This window comes from Melozone crissalis, unplaced genomic scaffold (genome assembly GCF_028551555.1).
Source record: "Melozone crissalis strain CALT ecotype California unplaced genomic scaffold, PUWL_Pcris_2 ptg000027l_1, whole genome shotgun sequence".
Taxonomy (NCBI): domain Eukaryota; kingdom Metazoa; phylum Chordata; class Aves; order Passeriformes; family Passerellidae; genus Melozone; species Melozone crissalis.
Genome location: NW_026535805.1, coordinates 21,352,248 through 21,367,106, shown reverse-complemented (window position 1 = coordinate 21,367,106; position 14,859 = coordinate 21,352,248). Strand labels below are relative to the sequence as shown.

At 36.0% G+C, this 14,859-nt stretch overlaps 1 protein-coding gene across 3 annotated transcripts in view; it reads left to right on the top strand.

The window, feature by feature from the left end:
- The window catches only part of PDE10A (phosphodiesterase 10A), a 342,086-nt gene that overhangs the window by 310,366 nt on the left and 16,861 nt on the right, over nt 1-14,859 (top strand). For all 3 annotated transcript variants that reach the window (XM_054279385.1, XM_054279384.1, XM_054279383.1), the window contains 7 exons: nt 2,177-2,319; nt 4,475-4,567; nt 5,139-5,325; nt 6,687-6,829; nt 8,813-8,896; nt 11,263-11,413; nt 14,016-14,171. In XM_054279385.1, the coding sequence (XP_054135360.1) occupies nt 2,177-2,319; nt 4,475-4,567; nt 5,139-5,325; nt 6,687-6,829; nt 8,813-8,896; nt 11,263-11,413; nt 14,016-14,171 (957 nt within the window). The remainder of the gene's footprint in view (nt 1-2,176; nt 2,320-4,474; nt 4,568-5,138; nt 5,326-6,686; nt 6,830-8,812; nt 8,897-11,262; nt 11,414-14,015; nt 14,172-14,859) is intronic.

Here is a 14,859-nt window from a genome sequence, read left to right as displayed (position 1 = left end):
TATTCTGTATCTCACTGTGAGAAAAGACCAGAGCTCAGTTTCTTCGGAGAAACTGAGAACTTCTCACTATTTTGCCCTTTAGTGATTGCACTTATGGTTTGATTTGTTCCTGCAATACTAAAGAAAAACTATGTGTGTTTCTTTCCATTCTTTTCATTTTTATTTTCATAAAAATCTCTGAGCAAAGCTAGTGATACAAAGGTGTTTTTGAATGTAAATGCAAGGAAGGGAAGTAAAAATTTAAGTTGCCTTACCCATTTTCTTGCCCTTCTGCTTGAGTAGTTACAAGCAACTTATGCAAACGGTGCTCCCTGTCTTCCCTGACAGTGCAGAACATACTTTTTGTACTCATATTCTCTTTCAACCACTGGTCAGGATTTGAGCAAGGGATTTATAGAAGTAAAACTCTCTCATCTCATTAACTATTTCTCAATTAGTACTGTTTAAGTAATCATTTTTGAAAAGCATGAGTCATGACCAAGGTAAGTTCTTGAGTCATACGCATTAAACCACAAAAGATTAATTGTATAAAATCAACTCTGTGCTGTAGATTTATCAAAGAAATATGAAGCAGTATCTGAATAGAAGCATTTACTGGACCCCTTGTCCTTTTGGCAGTTTCTGTTCACTCTCTTTTGAGCAAAACAATAAGCAATCCAAGTGGTTAAGGTCTTTAAATTTCTTAATGCGCTAAGGCGGAAAAAAATGCACAAATCTTACCTCTTAGATTGCAGTCTCCCTGACTTTTCTGTTGTGATGGAGTAAATGGAGTAGAAGACAACAGAATCTTCCTAAACACAGATTCAGTTGGTATGGGAGGGCCCTCCAAGTTATGGACTTGAGCTAGATGGTATCTGTGCAGTTTCCTTCCTATGGCATAGAACTAGAGTCTCTCAAGCATTTTTCATCTCATATGGGGTTTTTTCTGCTGAATATTTGTCCATCTGCATTGTTTTGTTTCTATTTTTGGAATACAAGAGTGAAGGGCTGGGGAAGGTGATTCATATGGAAGTCTTATGAATCCTTAAAACATACCAACTGCATGCATTGCACACCAAAATTTTGTTAGCCTCTTTCTGTAGCTGAGTGACTAGGTATATATTATATAAAAAGTGGATAGAGATCCACCTCAGATCCTTCTCTACCATGAAGTTACTGTACTTTCTGAGCAAATAAGAAACACAGAAGACCTATCTGATTTGGATAGAGAAGGTTCTTGTGCCTGTGTATTGGCATCGTAACACAGTGATCCTTATTTGATTTTTGTCTCACTTTTCCCTCTTTTTCTCAGAAAGCCTATTGTATGTCTGAGAAATACTTCACAGCAGTGAAGAGCTGCTGTGTTCTCAGGACAAGATTCTGTTCTGACAGTCAGTGCTTCTGGGAGTTATTTTTGCTGAGATAAAACTAGTTGGTTCAAAGTAAGATAGAGACCATGCAAGTCTGTTGCTGTGCTGTGGTACTTGGCTGTGGCTGGTACCTTTGGGCTTTGGTTAGTTCATGCACAATTTCTAAGTCTCAGCTCTTGTGCAAGTACTGTCCCTGACATGGAGAGAGTACAGTCATTTCCTATCCCTCTGCATAGGGTAATCCACAATGATACCTTTAATGACAGAATCACAGCACCACAAAATATTTCTCACTTGGAAGGGATCCACAAGGATCATTTGGTCATTGTTTTTTACAGGGACACTTAGTTTTTTTAGAAGCAAACACTATATTCTCTGTTATGTCTGTCTTTGCTGGATATTAAATACCAATATGTTTGCATTGACAATGAAGGCAAAAAGGCAAAATTGCCATTAGGTCTTGTTCTAACTTATCTATTTAAAATCAGGTTAAGATGAATAGTGTCTGAACATAGAGGGAAGAAAGGTACTATTTTGGAAAGCCTTGAAAAACAATTAAACAGGAAAGCCTATTTTTTGGGGGGGAAACTTTCAAGTCTCTGAAGATATTCCTGCATTTCTTGAAGAGCATGCTCAAATTTGCAGAGAAAATATTGAATTCAAGATTTTACTTCTGAATTGTATTATAATAAGATTGCTCCTTCAAAAAGATTTCCATACTGGACAGCTTATCAAAACTTTTACAGGGGTGTATATTTTTATCAGGTAAATGACTGGAGATAATCCAACTCATGACCGTTAACTGTAGTTTTGTTTTTTGTCTATAGATATATGCAAAAAACCTGGTGAATGCAGATAGGTGTGCACTCTTCCAGGTTGACCACAAAAATAAGGAGCTGTATTCAGACCTTTTTGATATTGGAGAAGAAAATGATGGAAAACCTGTCTTCAAGAAGACCAAAGAAATAAGGTAAGAATAGCTAGCAGAAGAGTGCAGTTTCGTTATAACTATGGACGTGCAGGCATTTTATTACCCAGTTTCTGTGCCTATCTGCAGGTACCCTGACAATACTTGTCATACTGTGATATCATTCCCACCAGGACCCGCCTCCAGAAGGTAGTACTTCTGGGAATGACATTGCAGTGCCATCGAAACAGCGTCTCTGAAGCTATAACGTCACTCCTGGAAATGCCGTCTTCCGGAGGCGGTCCTTTTGGAAATCATGTTGGGAAAAAAACAGAGGTGTTCTGAGGTAGGTAAAGGTGCAGGTAATAGTGCACCTAATCCATAGTCTGGCAGTTTGGGACTTTTTTTCCCAAGAGGGTTCCCAAGAGGAATTAAAATTTGTGCGATTCCAGCACATCCAAAGGAAGGAAATCACAATTTGTACTTCTTATGGATGGATTAGGCAAATATAGAATTGAGTATGGATTGGTCATTCACTTTGACTATTTCAAGCTCAGTAATTTAATTTTACTTTTCTCACGTGAATTTAGATTTTCAAACTTTGAATTAATTGTGGTACTGAACAATGCTTGAAGTGGTGAATTTGAAAATGTATATTGTCTGGTAATGACTAGAAAGGATTCTTTGACTGAAAGTTATGTGTATTTCTGCTTCATATCACAGGTACCTAATTTTTATACTCATGCACTTTTTTAATGAAAGAGGCTTAAAAAAGTAAATATAGTGTTTTTCACTTTTCAAAAATTATGAATCCTTAATAGAACCAGACTAAGATTTTCAAAGGCCTACAGGTTTCAGATTTTCAGCCTCTTAAAAGTGAAGTATTTTATGACTATGTATCCTGTGCTAAAATTTTCCTAAAATATTCAGCATTGATTTTTATCAGAACTTTTTTCATTTCCTCCTTATACTTCTAAAGTTCTGGGGCAATATGAGATGTGATTAATGTCTTCACTAAGACTCCTTTAGACAAACTTACTCCCACTTACCATTGTGTGAGTGAGAATGGAAGGAATAAAAATTGGTGCAATTTGCGTACTGACAAGCAAGGAGGTGGTGTAAATTAAAGAAGATGGCCTGCTTTAACATGCACTTTAATACTCCTTCGTGATAATTGTTTTTCTTGCTTATATCTTTCTGTCTTCTCTGTATGTTATTGAAATGTTGATTCTAAGTGCAAGGGTGTGAGCCATTTCACAGGTACTGTGTACTGAAAGTGAAGTGCAACTTAAATATCTGTAAGAAAGTGACACTGAGTGAGTCATCAGAAAGGAGTCTTAAGCTGGTGTGATGTACCTATCATAAGAAGCAACAGAAAAATCTAACTTAAAGTCAGGTGTGCAGGGTGAAATCCTGACAGCTTAATCACTAACTTCAATATAGGCACCAGGGTACTATCAGGGTACATTTAGACTTGAAAGCGTTCTAATATGTTTCTTTTTATGTGTTTTCCTCTATAAATTATCTTTTGCTTTTACGTCATAATTGCTTAATGTCGAAATATTGGAAACTATTTACTCACAAGACGAACGTACAGATTTTTGTGATACAACTTAGGAATGTGTTTGTTGTGTTTAACTTTCCTGTGGTGATTAAGGAACACAGTACCATGGCGTTATTTGATTGTCATGAAACAGGCTAGTCATTCCTATTCCCATGGAAAAATCCATATAATGTTCAGCTATGAAATTTCCACTGGTATTTTTCCAAAATTTTGTTACCAAATCCACACATATACATCACCCAAAGAAACAAGTTCCATGTTCTCTTTGTTGTGTCAAAAGAAGCAATGGATATGTAAAAGTAATAATAAAATCAATATCTTTTAAGTGTAAACACGAGTCTGAGTTCTGTACAAATGTTATGTTTGTTAGGGATAACCTCTTGGGTTATTCAAAACTTTGAACTTTCGTCACTGAAATGGTAATGTTATGTCATGTTTTGTATTAAACTATATAGCTATATAAAATGTTTTCAGAAAGTATCTGTTAGGATGTGCTTTTTGTTTTATTATGTGCTACTAGTTGTTGTAAGATTTTTCTCCTCAAAGCAAGAAAATGGCGCTGGTTGGGAACGCCCATTACTGTGCCCAAGACAGACTCCACTAGAAAAATGTGTTTTCCATAATTTGGCTAATACACATTTTTATTTTCTCCAGATTTTCTATAGAAAAAGGAATAGCTGGTCAAGTGGCACGAACAGGAGAAGTCCTTAACATCCCTGATGCCTATGCAGACCCACGCTTTAACAGGTAGGATGCTCTTCATTGGAGGGAAGATAGCTCATTAAATCTGTTACATAAAATTACCACTTAAATTTCATATTGAGATTCATTCATGGAGCTGTAGTCCTCTGATGCGGAGGTAATTGCAGATGTTTATTAAATGCTTTAGCCATCAGAGATAATTTTAAGATACAAATAAAAGTTTTTTTTTTCAAATTTAATATAACGGAGAAACATTTATTTAGATTGTTACCAAATTTCATTATTAGTCTCCCTGGAATCTCATTAGTTTCATGAGAGAAAAACAGTTCACTAACAGAGAACTAAGAATACTCAAATGTTCTTTAACTCTGTGTTTGAGGCAATATTAATTCTTTGTCCTGCAAATGAAGAAAAAGGATTATAAAGTTCTTTCTAAGTATGACACAGTAGATAAAAATATTTGAAGGTTTTGAGGGTGAAATTCTTGCAGGTACTAATTAGGTCTACTTTAAAATGATTAAGTATATTGTACATCAACATTTCTGAGAATCAAGGAATAGATACCCATTGATATGAACAATTTTCTCTTTTTTCTTTTTCCTTTGTGGCTCTTCAGAGAAGTAGACCTCTACACAGGCTACACAACCAGAAATATCCTGTGCATGCCTATTGTGAGCCGAGGAAGTGTAATAGGTGTTGTGCAGATGGTGAACAAAATAAGTGGAAGTGCCTTCTCTAAAACTGATGAGAACAACTTTAAAATGTTTGCAGTCTTTTGTGCTTTAGCCTTACACTGTGCTAATGTAAGTTCTATTTACGGTTTTGTAAGTTATAATGAGAATACTTAAGTATTTTGATGTTACAGCTTATTAAAATGATCTGTAAGTCTATTTCATTAAATTAACACTGTATTCCTTGGTGAATAATTCTATTTTAAGAGGATGATAGGGATTTCATTTGAAACAACCATAATCTGGATATATCAATTTTGTGTAGCTAAAATGAGAGAGCAAGCTCTGAAATGTGTATGATATCTGTCTTCCCTTTTCCACTAAAAAAATATGATTCTTATTTCTTTTATAAATTTCGATTACATTTTATAAATTTAATTGGGTAATGGAAATATGCTGTATATTCTCTCAATTCCATATTCTTAGTACTTAAAGATCAATTTTTACCCTTATATGCCATGGTGTATACTTATAATTATCCATGCTTCTAGATAAGAGTAGGTAGCTATTTTTTTCCTCAAACCTTTATTATCTCAAAATTTACTATGCCTGTAGGAAACATAAGCAATATAATGATCATTACTATTTAACTATAAAAATTTATTAAAATAATAAATTCAGTAAAAATGCAATGCAGAAGAACTGAGTTATATTCATGGCAGATAAGATAAAATGCAATGCCAGTTAAGCCTGGTGATTTACATTAATTAATTTTACCAATAGCATCCCAGTGGCACATTGGGACAGCAAGTTTTATTAGCGAGTGCCTCAAGTTGTTTCACTTGGATCAGGGCGGGTAGAATGACCTGTATATAAATTACACTTGGGACTATGCACCCTTGAGTTGTGTGCGAGTTCACTACTTTTAGATGGTCAATGTTGCCATTCAGGATGTAACGTACAGAGGATTTTTAACTAGTACATTGTTGTGTCCCCACTTGTTTGCAAACCATGCCATGTCTGAACCTCTCAGTAATTAACTGTACTTATTTTTCATACTGCATAGTAATGTAGTTATGATAAATATCCCACATACTCTTTACTGTGCATAGATAGCAGTAATTTGTACCAATGAACAGAATTCATGCAGTGGCAGAAAATATGAATTTTGTCCTGTTATAGGTTTTCTGTCAGAATTTTGCAAGGGGCTTAGCTCTGTTTTTGACTCCTGAACTTGGGTTGTTTTTCTTGGGAGAGCTCACATACAATTAAAAGTCAGCTAAGCCTTAGATATTTACTGAGTGAGTAGATAAGCAGGTTTCCCAGAAGTACTGAATTCAGTGTAATCTGTCGCTTTTCTAAAGTGTGAAGTTGTGCAGCCAAAAGCACTAACATTTCTGCAGATGTGTATTGTAATAATCACTGTTTGAATACAGGAAGTAATTTTTTTCTTTATTAGAATTCCACATTCATGGATGACTTTACTTTTTCAGATGTACCACAGAATTCGTCATTCAGAGTGCATTTACCGTGTAACGATGGAGAAGCTATCCTACCATAGTGTTTGTACAGCAGAAGAGTGGCAAAACCTCATGCACTGTACACTGCCTCCACATATTTATAAAGAAATTGAGCTGTAAGTATTTTTCTAATGTAGCAGCAGTTGTATATAGCCTGTTAATTTTTTTTTTCTTATTTGTAGTGGGGTTCTTTTTGGAAGCACTTTCATCATTGAACTACAGCAATATTACGGTGGTTTTATCTCTGGCTTTCTTATACTTAGCTATACTTAATGACCCATGAACAAAATTTATCCATCAAAGATATAAAATTGTACGTACTCAGAATTTTTCCACAGGCATGGGCAGATGCAGTAGTTGCTTTTTAAGCATTAGTTTTTACCGAGGATTTGTAGAGATGAACTTTCATTCCTACAGTCCCAAGTCCCCATCAGCTCATAGCCAGAGAGAAAGCTGAGCTTGGAACATCAGTATTTAACACCAAATGCATGATCTCACCCCCTTAGATATGTTGTAGAATTAAACATATTTCTCCCAGCTCAGTCATGGGGTTTTATGGGTTGTGTGTGTTTTTTGATTTGATTTTTGGGGGTGTGTATGTAGGGGGTGTTTGGTTTTATTGTGAGTTTTGAGTGTGTGTGTGTTGCACATCTGCTTGTGCGTATTGATGAAGGGGAAAATGATAATTCAGATTTAAATACCCCAGGGGCTAGAGGGTAGAGTTGCAGTCTAACTTGGGAGGTGGACTTCCCATCCAGCCTTTTAGGCTTTCTTTGACATAATTGAGTTATTTTCAGCTGCTGTATGCTGAGGATGAACCTGTAGCTGCATTTTATTGGCCAGTCCCTACTCAACAGTAACAATGGGAGCCATCACATTTTTAAGTCACTGGTTTTGGTCCAGCACAATAAATTCTACTCTAGTAACCAGGTGCCTAAAATCAGCTATTGAATCATAAAACCTAAATTGTCTTTTTAAACCTCATCTCCAGAGCTCGCTGAGAACTGAGCATTGTAGCTGGGAGTGATGTGAAAGCCTGTGGGTTTAACAGGGACTGCTTATAGTTAAAGTTCATTACATGCTGAAGTGATTTGCTTGAATGCCAGAGCATTAACAGCTTGCAGGATTACACCCTAATAGAAGCTTATTCTTTGTAATACAATTTTTTGTGCTTTGTTAGGTGATATTATATAACCCACCTCCTCAGCAAAAATGAATTTTACTTGCAAAGATGACAGGTTTCATTCTAAATTATATTAGCATCCTTTAGTTCAAGTAGAATACATTTCATCATTTTCCAAGTAATTCAACTACCTTCATTCCTCTCACAAGCTGCTCTGCTGTTCAGTGTGTTCAGTTAGGGTTCCATGGAGAAAGAAAAATAGGACTTGCAGCACAGAAAGTGCAGGGAAAGGGTTAATTAATAATTGAAGGAAAAACAGTTCTGTCCTGGGTCCTTGAAATTAGACCTCAGTATTGTTACTAGGGGAGGGGAGAAGTCTTCAGGTAATGAAACATTAAAGATGTGGTATTAAATGTTAAATTTTTGAAGTTTTAGCTTGATTTCTTATAGCCAGTAAAAACTGGTTTTTTCCTATATCAAAATTAGAGCATCTCTCCTGCAATTTATGGTAGAAATTATTGGAAAAAAGGCCGGTAAATATATTATTAGAGACACCATCTTTACTATTTCTGGGAAGAAGGTCCTGAATATTTTAGGAATGCCTGTAAACCTCTCATTGTGCCTGAGATTTTTTTTTTTTGGTCTATTACCTAATCTGTAGATCCTTAGGTAAAGATATATGTTTTTATTATGTAAACAAAGCCAAAGGTTGGCTTTTGAACTCCATCACAAGAGTCTTTTCCAACATAAATTACTAAATGATTGTATGAAACTATGAGCATAATTTCATTGACCTTAGCAGGAGTACATAACTTGACATTACTGAAAAATATAATCTGTAAATTCAGCTTTCTGTGTGTATTCAGAAAGCAGTGAATCTTGCTGGGTATACGTTTCCAAGTCATTTTCACTTGTTTTTCACTTGTTTTGCAATGAAAAGGTATTTGTCTTTTCTAAACTGAAACTTTCTTCTTAGATACCATTTTGATATCAGTCCATATGAAGATGTTTGGCCTGCTATTTTTGTCTACATGGTTCACCAGTCCTGTGGGACAGCCTGGTATGAAGTATATTATTTATTTGTTTAATTGTTAAGTCTGTGTTTATTTACTTATAATTTTTGAGATAATGACTTCCTAATTCAAGGTCTATTTTCTTTGCTGTTCATTTACTATGTTTGGCCTTTATAGGACTGTAATAAACTGTCTGGGGATTTGTCCCACCTTCTTGGTCCTTAGTTAACAAAATCTGGGAACAGTGAGGTTAAAGAACTCATGATATCATCCTAAAAGTTGTCCTTCTAATATACAGAAAAATTGTTTGGTTCTGAGATGATTTTGCTTTTCAGACAGAAGATGGTAAAGGCAACAAAAGTGTACTCTTCCCAAAAAGGAAAGAAAGTGCATGAAAACTGATTTTTTGGATACAGAGTTGCCAAAATTAATAATGTATATGGTGAAAGTAAACCAAGATCAAATCTTAGTTTGCTAAATGAATCAGTTATTTACATAGTTGTGCATTAATTACGGAAGTGAATTATTTTTAAATTAAATGCTTCATTTGATGTCATTTCTCTCAGTGTTCTTTATCATTACTAAGATCAGTAGTTGGGTAATTACTGCCCATTGCTAAAGAAAGGAGCTGCTCCAAATTATGGATGGTCAATGCAAAGGGGAAGTATGTTCCTACAAAAGGGAGCAACATTCAGGAAATGTTTGCTGGCATTTCATTTTGCTGTTTGAATGGATGCCCTCAAAACATGTAGTCAAAACAGAGGATCTGTCTCAGTCTTCCTCAATGCTGCAAAGTGGGTGACTCTTCCGAACACAGTTCTCTACTGCTCAGTGTAGTTAGCTTGTTTCCATTCCAGACTGAATGGCTGTGGATGCAGGGTTGGGATTTGCATTTTCAGTCTGGTTCTGTTCTCCTCCCTTTCTGACTCCCAGTCTCTTCCTTTCAACATGTAGCTTTGATGAGAAAGAATTGATATCTACCTGATGCTTTTCAAATGTGCTTCAGCTTTAACATATAAAATTAGGGAAACAAAAGTGAAGAAAAATATTTGAAAAGGAGACTGTTGGAACAGGACTTGTATTTAATTTCTGAAAGAACAAAACTTCTCAAATCCTTGAAACAAACCAAAAAATTTTAGGACTTAAATTTGATTTTAATATATTGAGAAATAAGGTTGTGCCCTAAAGTATTTACCCGTGTGATGTGTAATTGTCCTGTCCAGGGAGGATTTCACAGAAAAGCCTGTCATATTCCCTACATTTTCTCTTCTGAAGAAATAATATTTTGCTGCCCAATCAAGTTCAAAATACAGCAGTGGATGAATTAGTAGTATTCTATGTTGAGGCATCACAGATAATGTTTTTTCCTTTGGCTATAATTGTACAATCATGTAATAACCATTGAATTGAGATTGAAAGTGACTATTGTGATATTCTGAATTATAATGTACTGTTTAAACAATCGTTCTATCGCTGTCTGACTTTCTAAAATTAAAAAAGAAAGCCAAAAGTCTTTTGAAATACAATATGCCTCTGTTTTTCCTAATGTCAGGTTAAGGCTGAGAATAATAATTACATTGCTCAGCACACAACTGTAGAAATACATATTTCTGCCTGTTTCCATGTAGTGGATATGCTTACATTTTTATACATAGGTCAGAGACATTGACATTTTTTTCCTCACCCCACAGGTACTGCAAAACTAGAACATTAGTACCTCTTTCCTGATATACCCAAGAAATTATCAAAACATGGAACTTAAAAAGAAAGTCAAATTGCAGCAGGAGAAAAAATGGAATGAAGGAAAATTGCCTTTTTATGAGGGAAAAATTCATTTATTTAGGACTTAACAAAATATTGTTTGGTGAGAAGTGAAGAAACTGTGAGATGTCCATTTCTGTCTGTGAGTCTACACTGGCAGAAAAACTCTACAAATATTGGAAAAATAAAATTTTCTGCTTCTCACAATGTCAATATGGAGCAGCTCTATTTAATCATGTTTATTTCTTTTGGGTCCTTTATTTAAAAATCCCTGAATTTTCTGTTTTGATTGCAAATCATGTTTTCAAATTGTCCATTAGATGCGGAGTTGTACTATATTTCAAGTTGAATAAGCAATTGGAAGAAACCACTTCAAGCTTCTAGGAGCAGGGAAGGTCATGCAATTGTATTGACTGAGCTGGGTAGCATGACTTATGTTCTCAAATTTAACAGATTAAACCAAGAGCATTGTCAGGCCTCCACGCTCCTCTGTCCTTGCCAAACTTGAGTGACTCTTCATGTCATTCAATTAGTCATCCACAGTGCGAGTCAATCCTAGCAAGAAGGGTAAATCAAAGACCACCTTTTCTCCTCTGCTGGTTGTTTTTCCTGTTCCTGTGTCTTGTCTCTGACCAAATTATTTTCTTCCTAGCTTTGAACTTGAGAAGCTGTGCCGATTTACTATGTCTGTAAAGAAGAACTATCGCCGCGTGCCCTACCACAACTGGAAGCATGCAGTTACTGTTGCCCATTGCATGTATGCCATACTGCAGAACAACCAGGGGCTTTTCACTGATCTGGAGGTAAATGACATAATGGTGTCAGTTACCACACCTCATCAGAGCTGTCAGTTATTGTTCAAGTACCTTTTCTGTGTTAAGAGTTTTTTTTGTCAACTCGGACTGAGTGTATGTAAAGGTCTTCATGGAGGAATGGACGTGAGTAAAGAGTTTGAGGGAAGATGATTACTCAGATTCCTAAACCTAGTCATGTTTTTCAGGACTGCCCCTTAAAAAGCAGTGGTTGATTTGCTATAAATCCATGTCTAAGTTTTGGGGTTCTCCCTGCCCACTTACAGCCACATTAACTGTCAGATCTGTCCCTCTGTGAGGGAGGGAAACCCTGGATCATGAGTCCTGTGAGGTCTGGGAGGTTTCCTGAATAGGAGGACAGGGGCTGCAGAGCCAGCTGACATATGTGAGTAAAGGAGAAGAGCCAAACTCTAAACTGATCACTAAGTGGAAAAGATAACTAGTAAAATGGAAGGCTTATAATGTTAATACACAGTATGGACAACTGTCACTTGTTTTTCTTCTGAATTATGGTATAACAGGGAGTACTGTCTGGAATTAATGTTGCATGAAAATTCTGACTTGGAGAACTTTTTTTCAATTGTGTATAAGTCTGCCAAATATTATCCATTTGGGCTGTAATTTTCCAGGCTCTGTTAACTTCCTCAAGGTGATTCATTTGGGGAAATTCCAGGCACAATTGTTTGGCTCTTTTAAAGAGATATGCTAGTAGAAATCAAAGTTTTGGGCAGTGTATAAGAGTAAAATGAAACTTGGTGAGCTTTCATTTGAAAAGGTCTAGTTTATCCTGCTGTAAAGCAGAGACTTGAAAATTGACACTGAAATGCAAAAGTGGCATATGCCAGGCATATGCTGGAATTTGGCCAAGCTATACAAGTCTGAAAATGAAATCAGTATTACTTTAACAAAAAAAAAAAAAAAAAAAAAAAAAAAAAAAAAAAAAAAAAAAAAATCTGTGGAGTACAGCCTCAGAGAATTTTTAAAGCTCTGACAACATTCAATACTAACCAAGTAGTAAGCCCCATCTCTTTGGAGGTGGAGAGTAAGAAAGAAAGGGAGAGCAAAAGAGACAGAGTCTTTTTTCCCTGCAAACTCCAGCCAGCCTTCATCTGTTTGAGTGTCTTATCCCCAGTCTATGTTCCAGCTCTTTTCAGCAGTCTCCTTTCTTGCTGCTGGAGATGAATCCAACAAGAATACAGGAGACTGCTGAAAGAAAGTTTGGGTGTCTAGGGATGGGCTGACCTCAGGTGAGGGATGCTGATGTGAACCTCAGTAGGTTTAGAGATGGGAAGATAAAACACTGTAAAGGAGACACTGATCGGGAGAAAAATAGAGAAAAATGCGGTGGTTAAGGATTTGGGATCCAAACAGGTACCAAAATAGGTAAAAGGACAAGAGCACTGTTATTGGGCATTGGATAATCCTGAAGGACTGAGACAAGGAGACTGAGACAAGCTGTTACTGCACGACATCAGGTGTTAGAGGTGTGTGTTATGTTCCTAAGAGTTCCTCCTCTGTTGAGGATCTGTGTGGACACGTGCTGCTGCATCACCTGGGGGTTTTTATATGCTTTTTAAAAGTACACTTCACAAGATGCAGTACTGAAAACATCTCAGTCAAAACAGAAGTGAATGTCTCAAAATCAGAATTACAGTTAGCATTGCTACAGCCTTATTTCTGCACATGGTGTATTTCTGTGATAGAATTTCTAATTCTGTGATAGGATTTCTAATGGCATCATTGCTATTTTTCCACAGACTCATGGGTCTCTTCATGTAGTATCCAGGTTGGATGTTGTGCACTTAATAGATGGCTAATTAATATTCTTTTTCTGCTTAATTTTGTAGCTTTATCCTTGTTTACTGAACACTCACCAGAACCAATTATAAGATATTGGGTCTCTGAAGAAATTTTCATGATACTTCATGAAAACAGTGACAGTCACAAACATTAATGAATTTTTTTTCCAAACACATAAGCTGTGTGAAAATCTTTTGAAAAAGAGATTTCAGGGACTCCATTTTATCAGGATGTTAAGGATTAATTATTTGAAAAACCCACTGATTGTCTTTATTTGTTTACAATTTCATTGTTCAGCATTGTCCATGACTCATGTTGGTGACTTCCTAGGAAAAAACCCTACTAGGTGATTTGGTTAACATCTCTAGGAGTGTTGCAGAGCAGATCTGGCATTGAACTTCAGTGCACCTATTTTGACCAGCAGATCCTACATTTTGTATGTTTCTTCTCCCTCAATACCTGTTCTTTTTATTGTTTTAATAAACATGGTAAGGATTCCATGGATAACCAGATGGTTTAAAATGCAGATTTCTTCTGAAGTACTGTCCATCCAATAGTATGTAACTGTCCAACAACGATTTTTAAATGCATAATCTAATTATAGTTGGACCAAGAATTTTAATTCAGCATGTCGTTACTGTCATGTTTCTCTCATTTTTAAGGATTATTCTACATGAGCTGTTTGAAGGCTGTGTTAGCATACTGCAACTTCTACAGTATTTTGGGTAGAGAGTGACATCTAGGGGCAAGAAATACATCTTGCCTTTCATGCTTGTGTCCATTTTTTTTGTAGCGAAAGGGTCTTTTAGTTGCATGCCTGTGTCACGACCTGGATCACAGAGGTTACAGCAACAGCTATCTTCAAAAATTTGATCACCCCTTAGCTGCTCTCTATTCCACATCAACGATGGAACAGCACCACTTCTCACAGACTGTGTCCATCCTGCAGGTAGGATTTTTGAAACTGTGTGTTCTGTGCATTAGTGTCCAGTGGTGGAAAGAGGAGTCACATCATTGCCAAATAAATAGATTTTGCTGAAGCATGCTTGGTTTAATTTCTCTATTATAGTACTTATTTAGATGAGTAGAAGATTTATTACAGCAAGCCAGGTTTCACAATTAGCAACCCAAGGATTCAAGAATAGTGCAAAACACAGCCTTCTCAAAATCTTGAACTTATAACAATATTTTTTATTTGAAGGTCTTTACTTATGGCTTGCCTTTGAAGCTTTTTGCTTCTGCTCTCTAGAGGCTTTTCCTATGACCATGTGGAATAGTAACTTTGAAAATGAAAAATAATTTTCTCTGATACATATATTTTTTTGTCATAATGTATTTCAACAAAGTCTTCAACCATCCTGAAATTTTGAATAAAAACTCAAGTACTGGCAAAACTTTGTGTGAGAAACTTGAAAACCCGCTGTAATAAATTCTGTGAACATTGACTGTGTGGCATGAAAGGGGACGTGTTAATTTTTCATGCATGAAAATTGTAAACTTATTTCATTACATCATTCTGTGCTTATTTGTTACTTGCCAATTTGAAATAAAAAAAAAAAAAACAGAGTCCGGTAATATTCTGTGAAAGGGAATTCCTAGTATGAGGTAGAGCTCCGAGTATGAGGTCATGTGTCTTT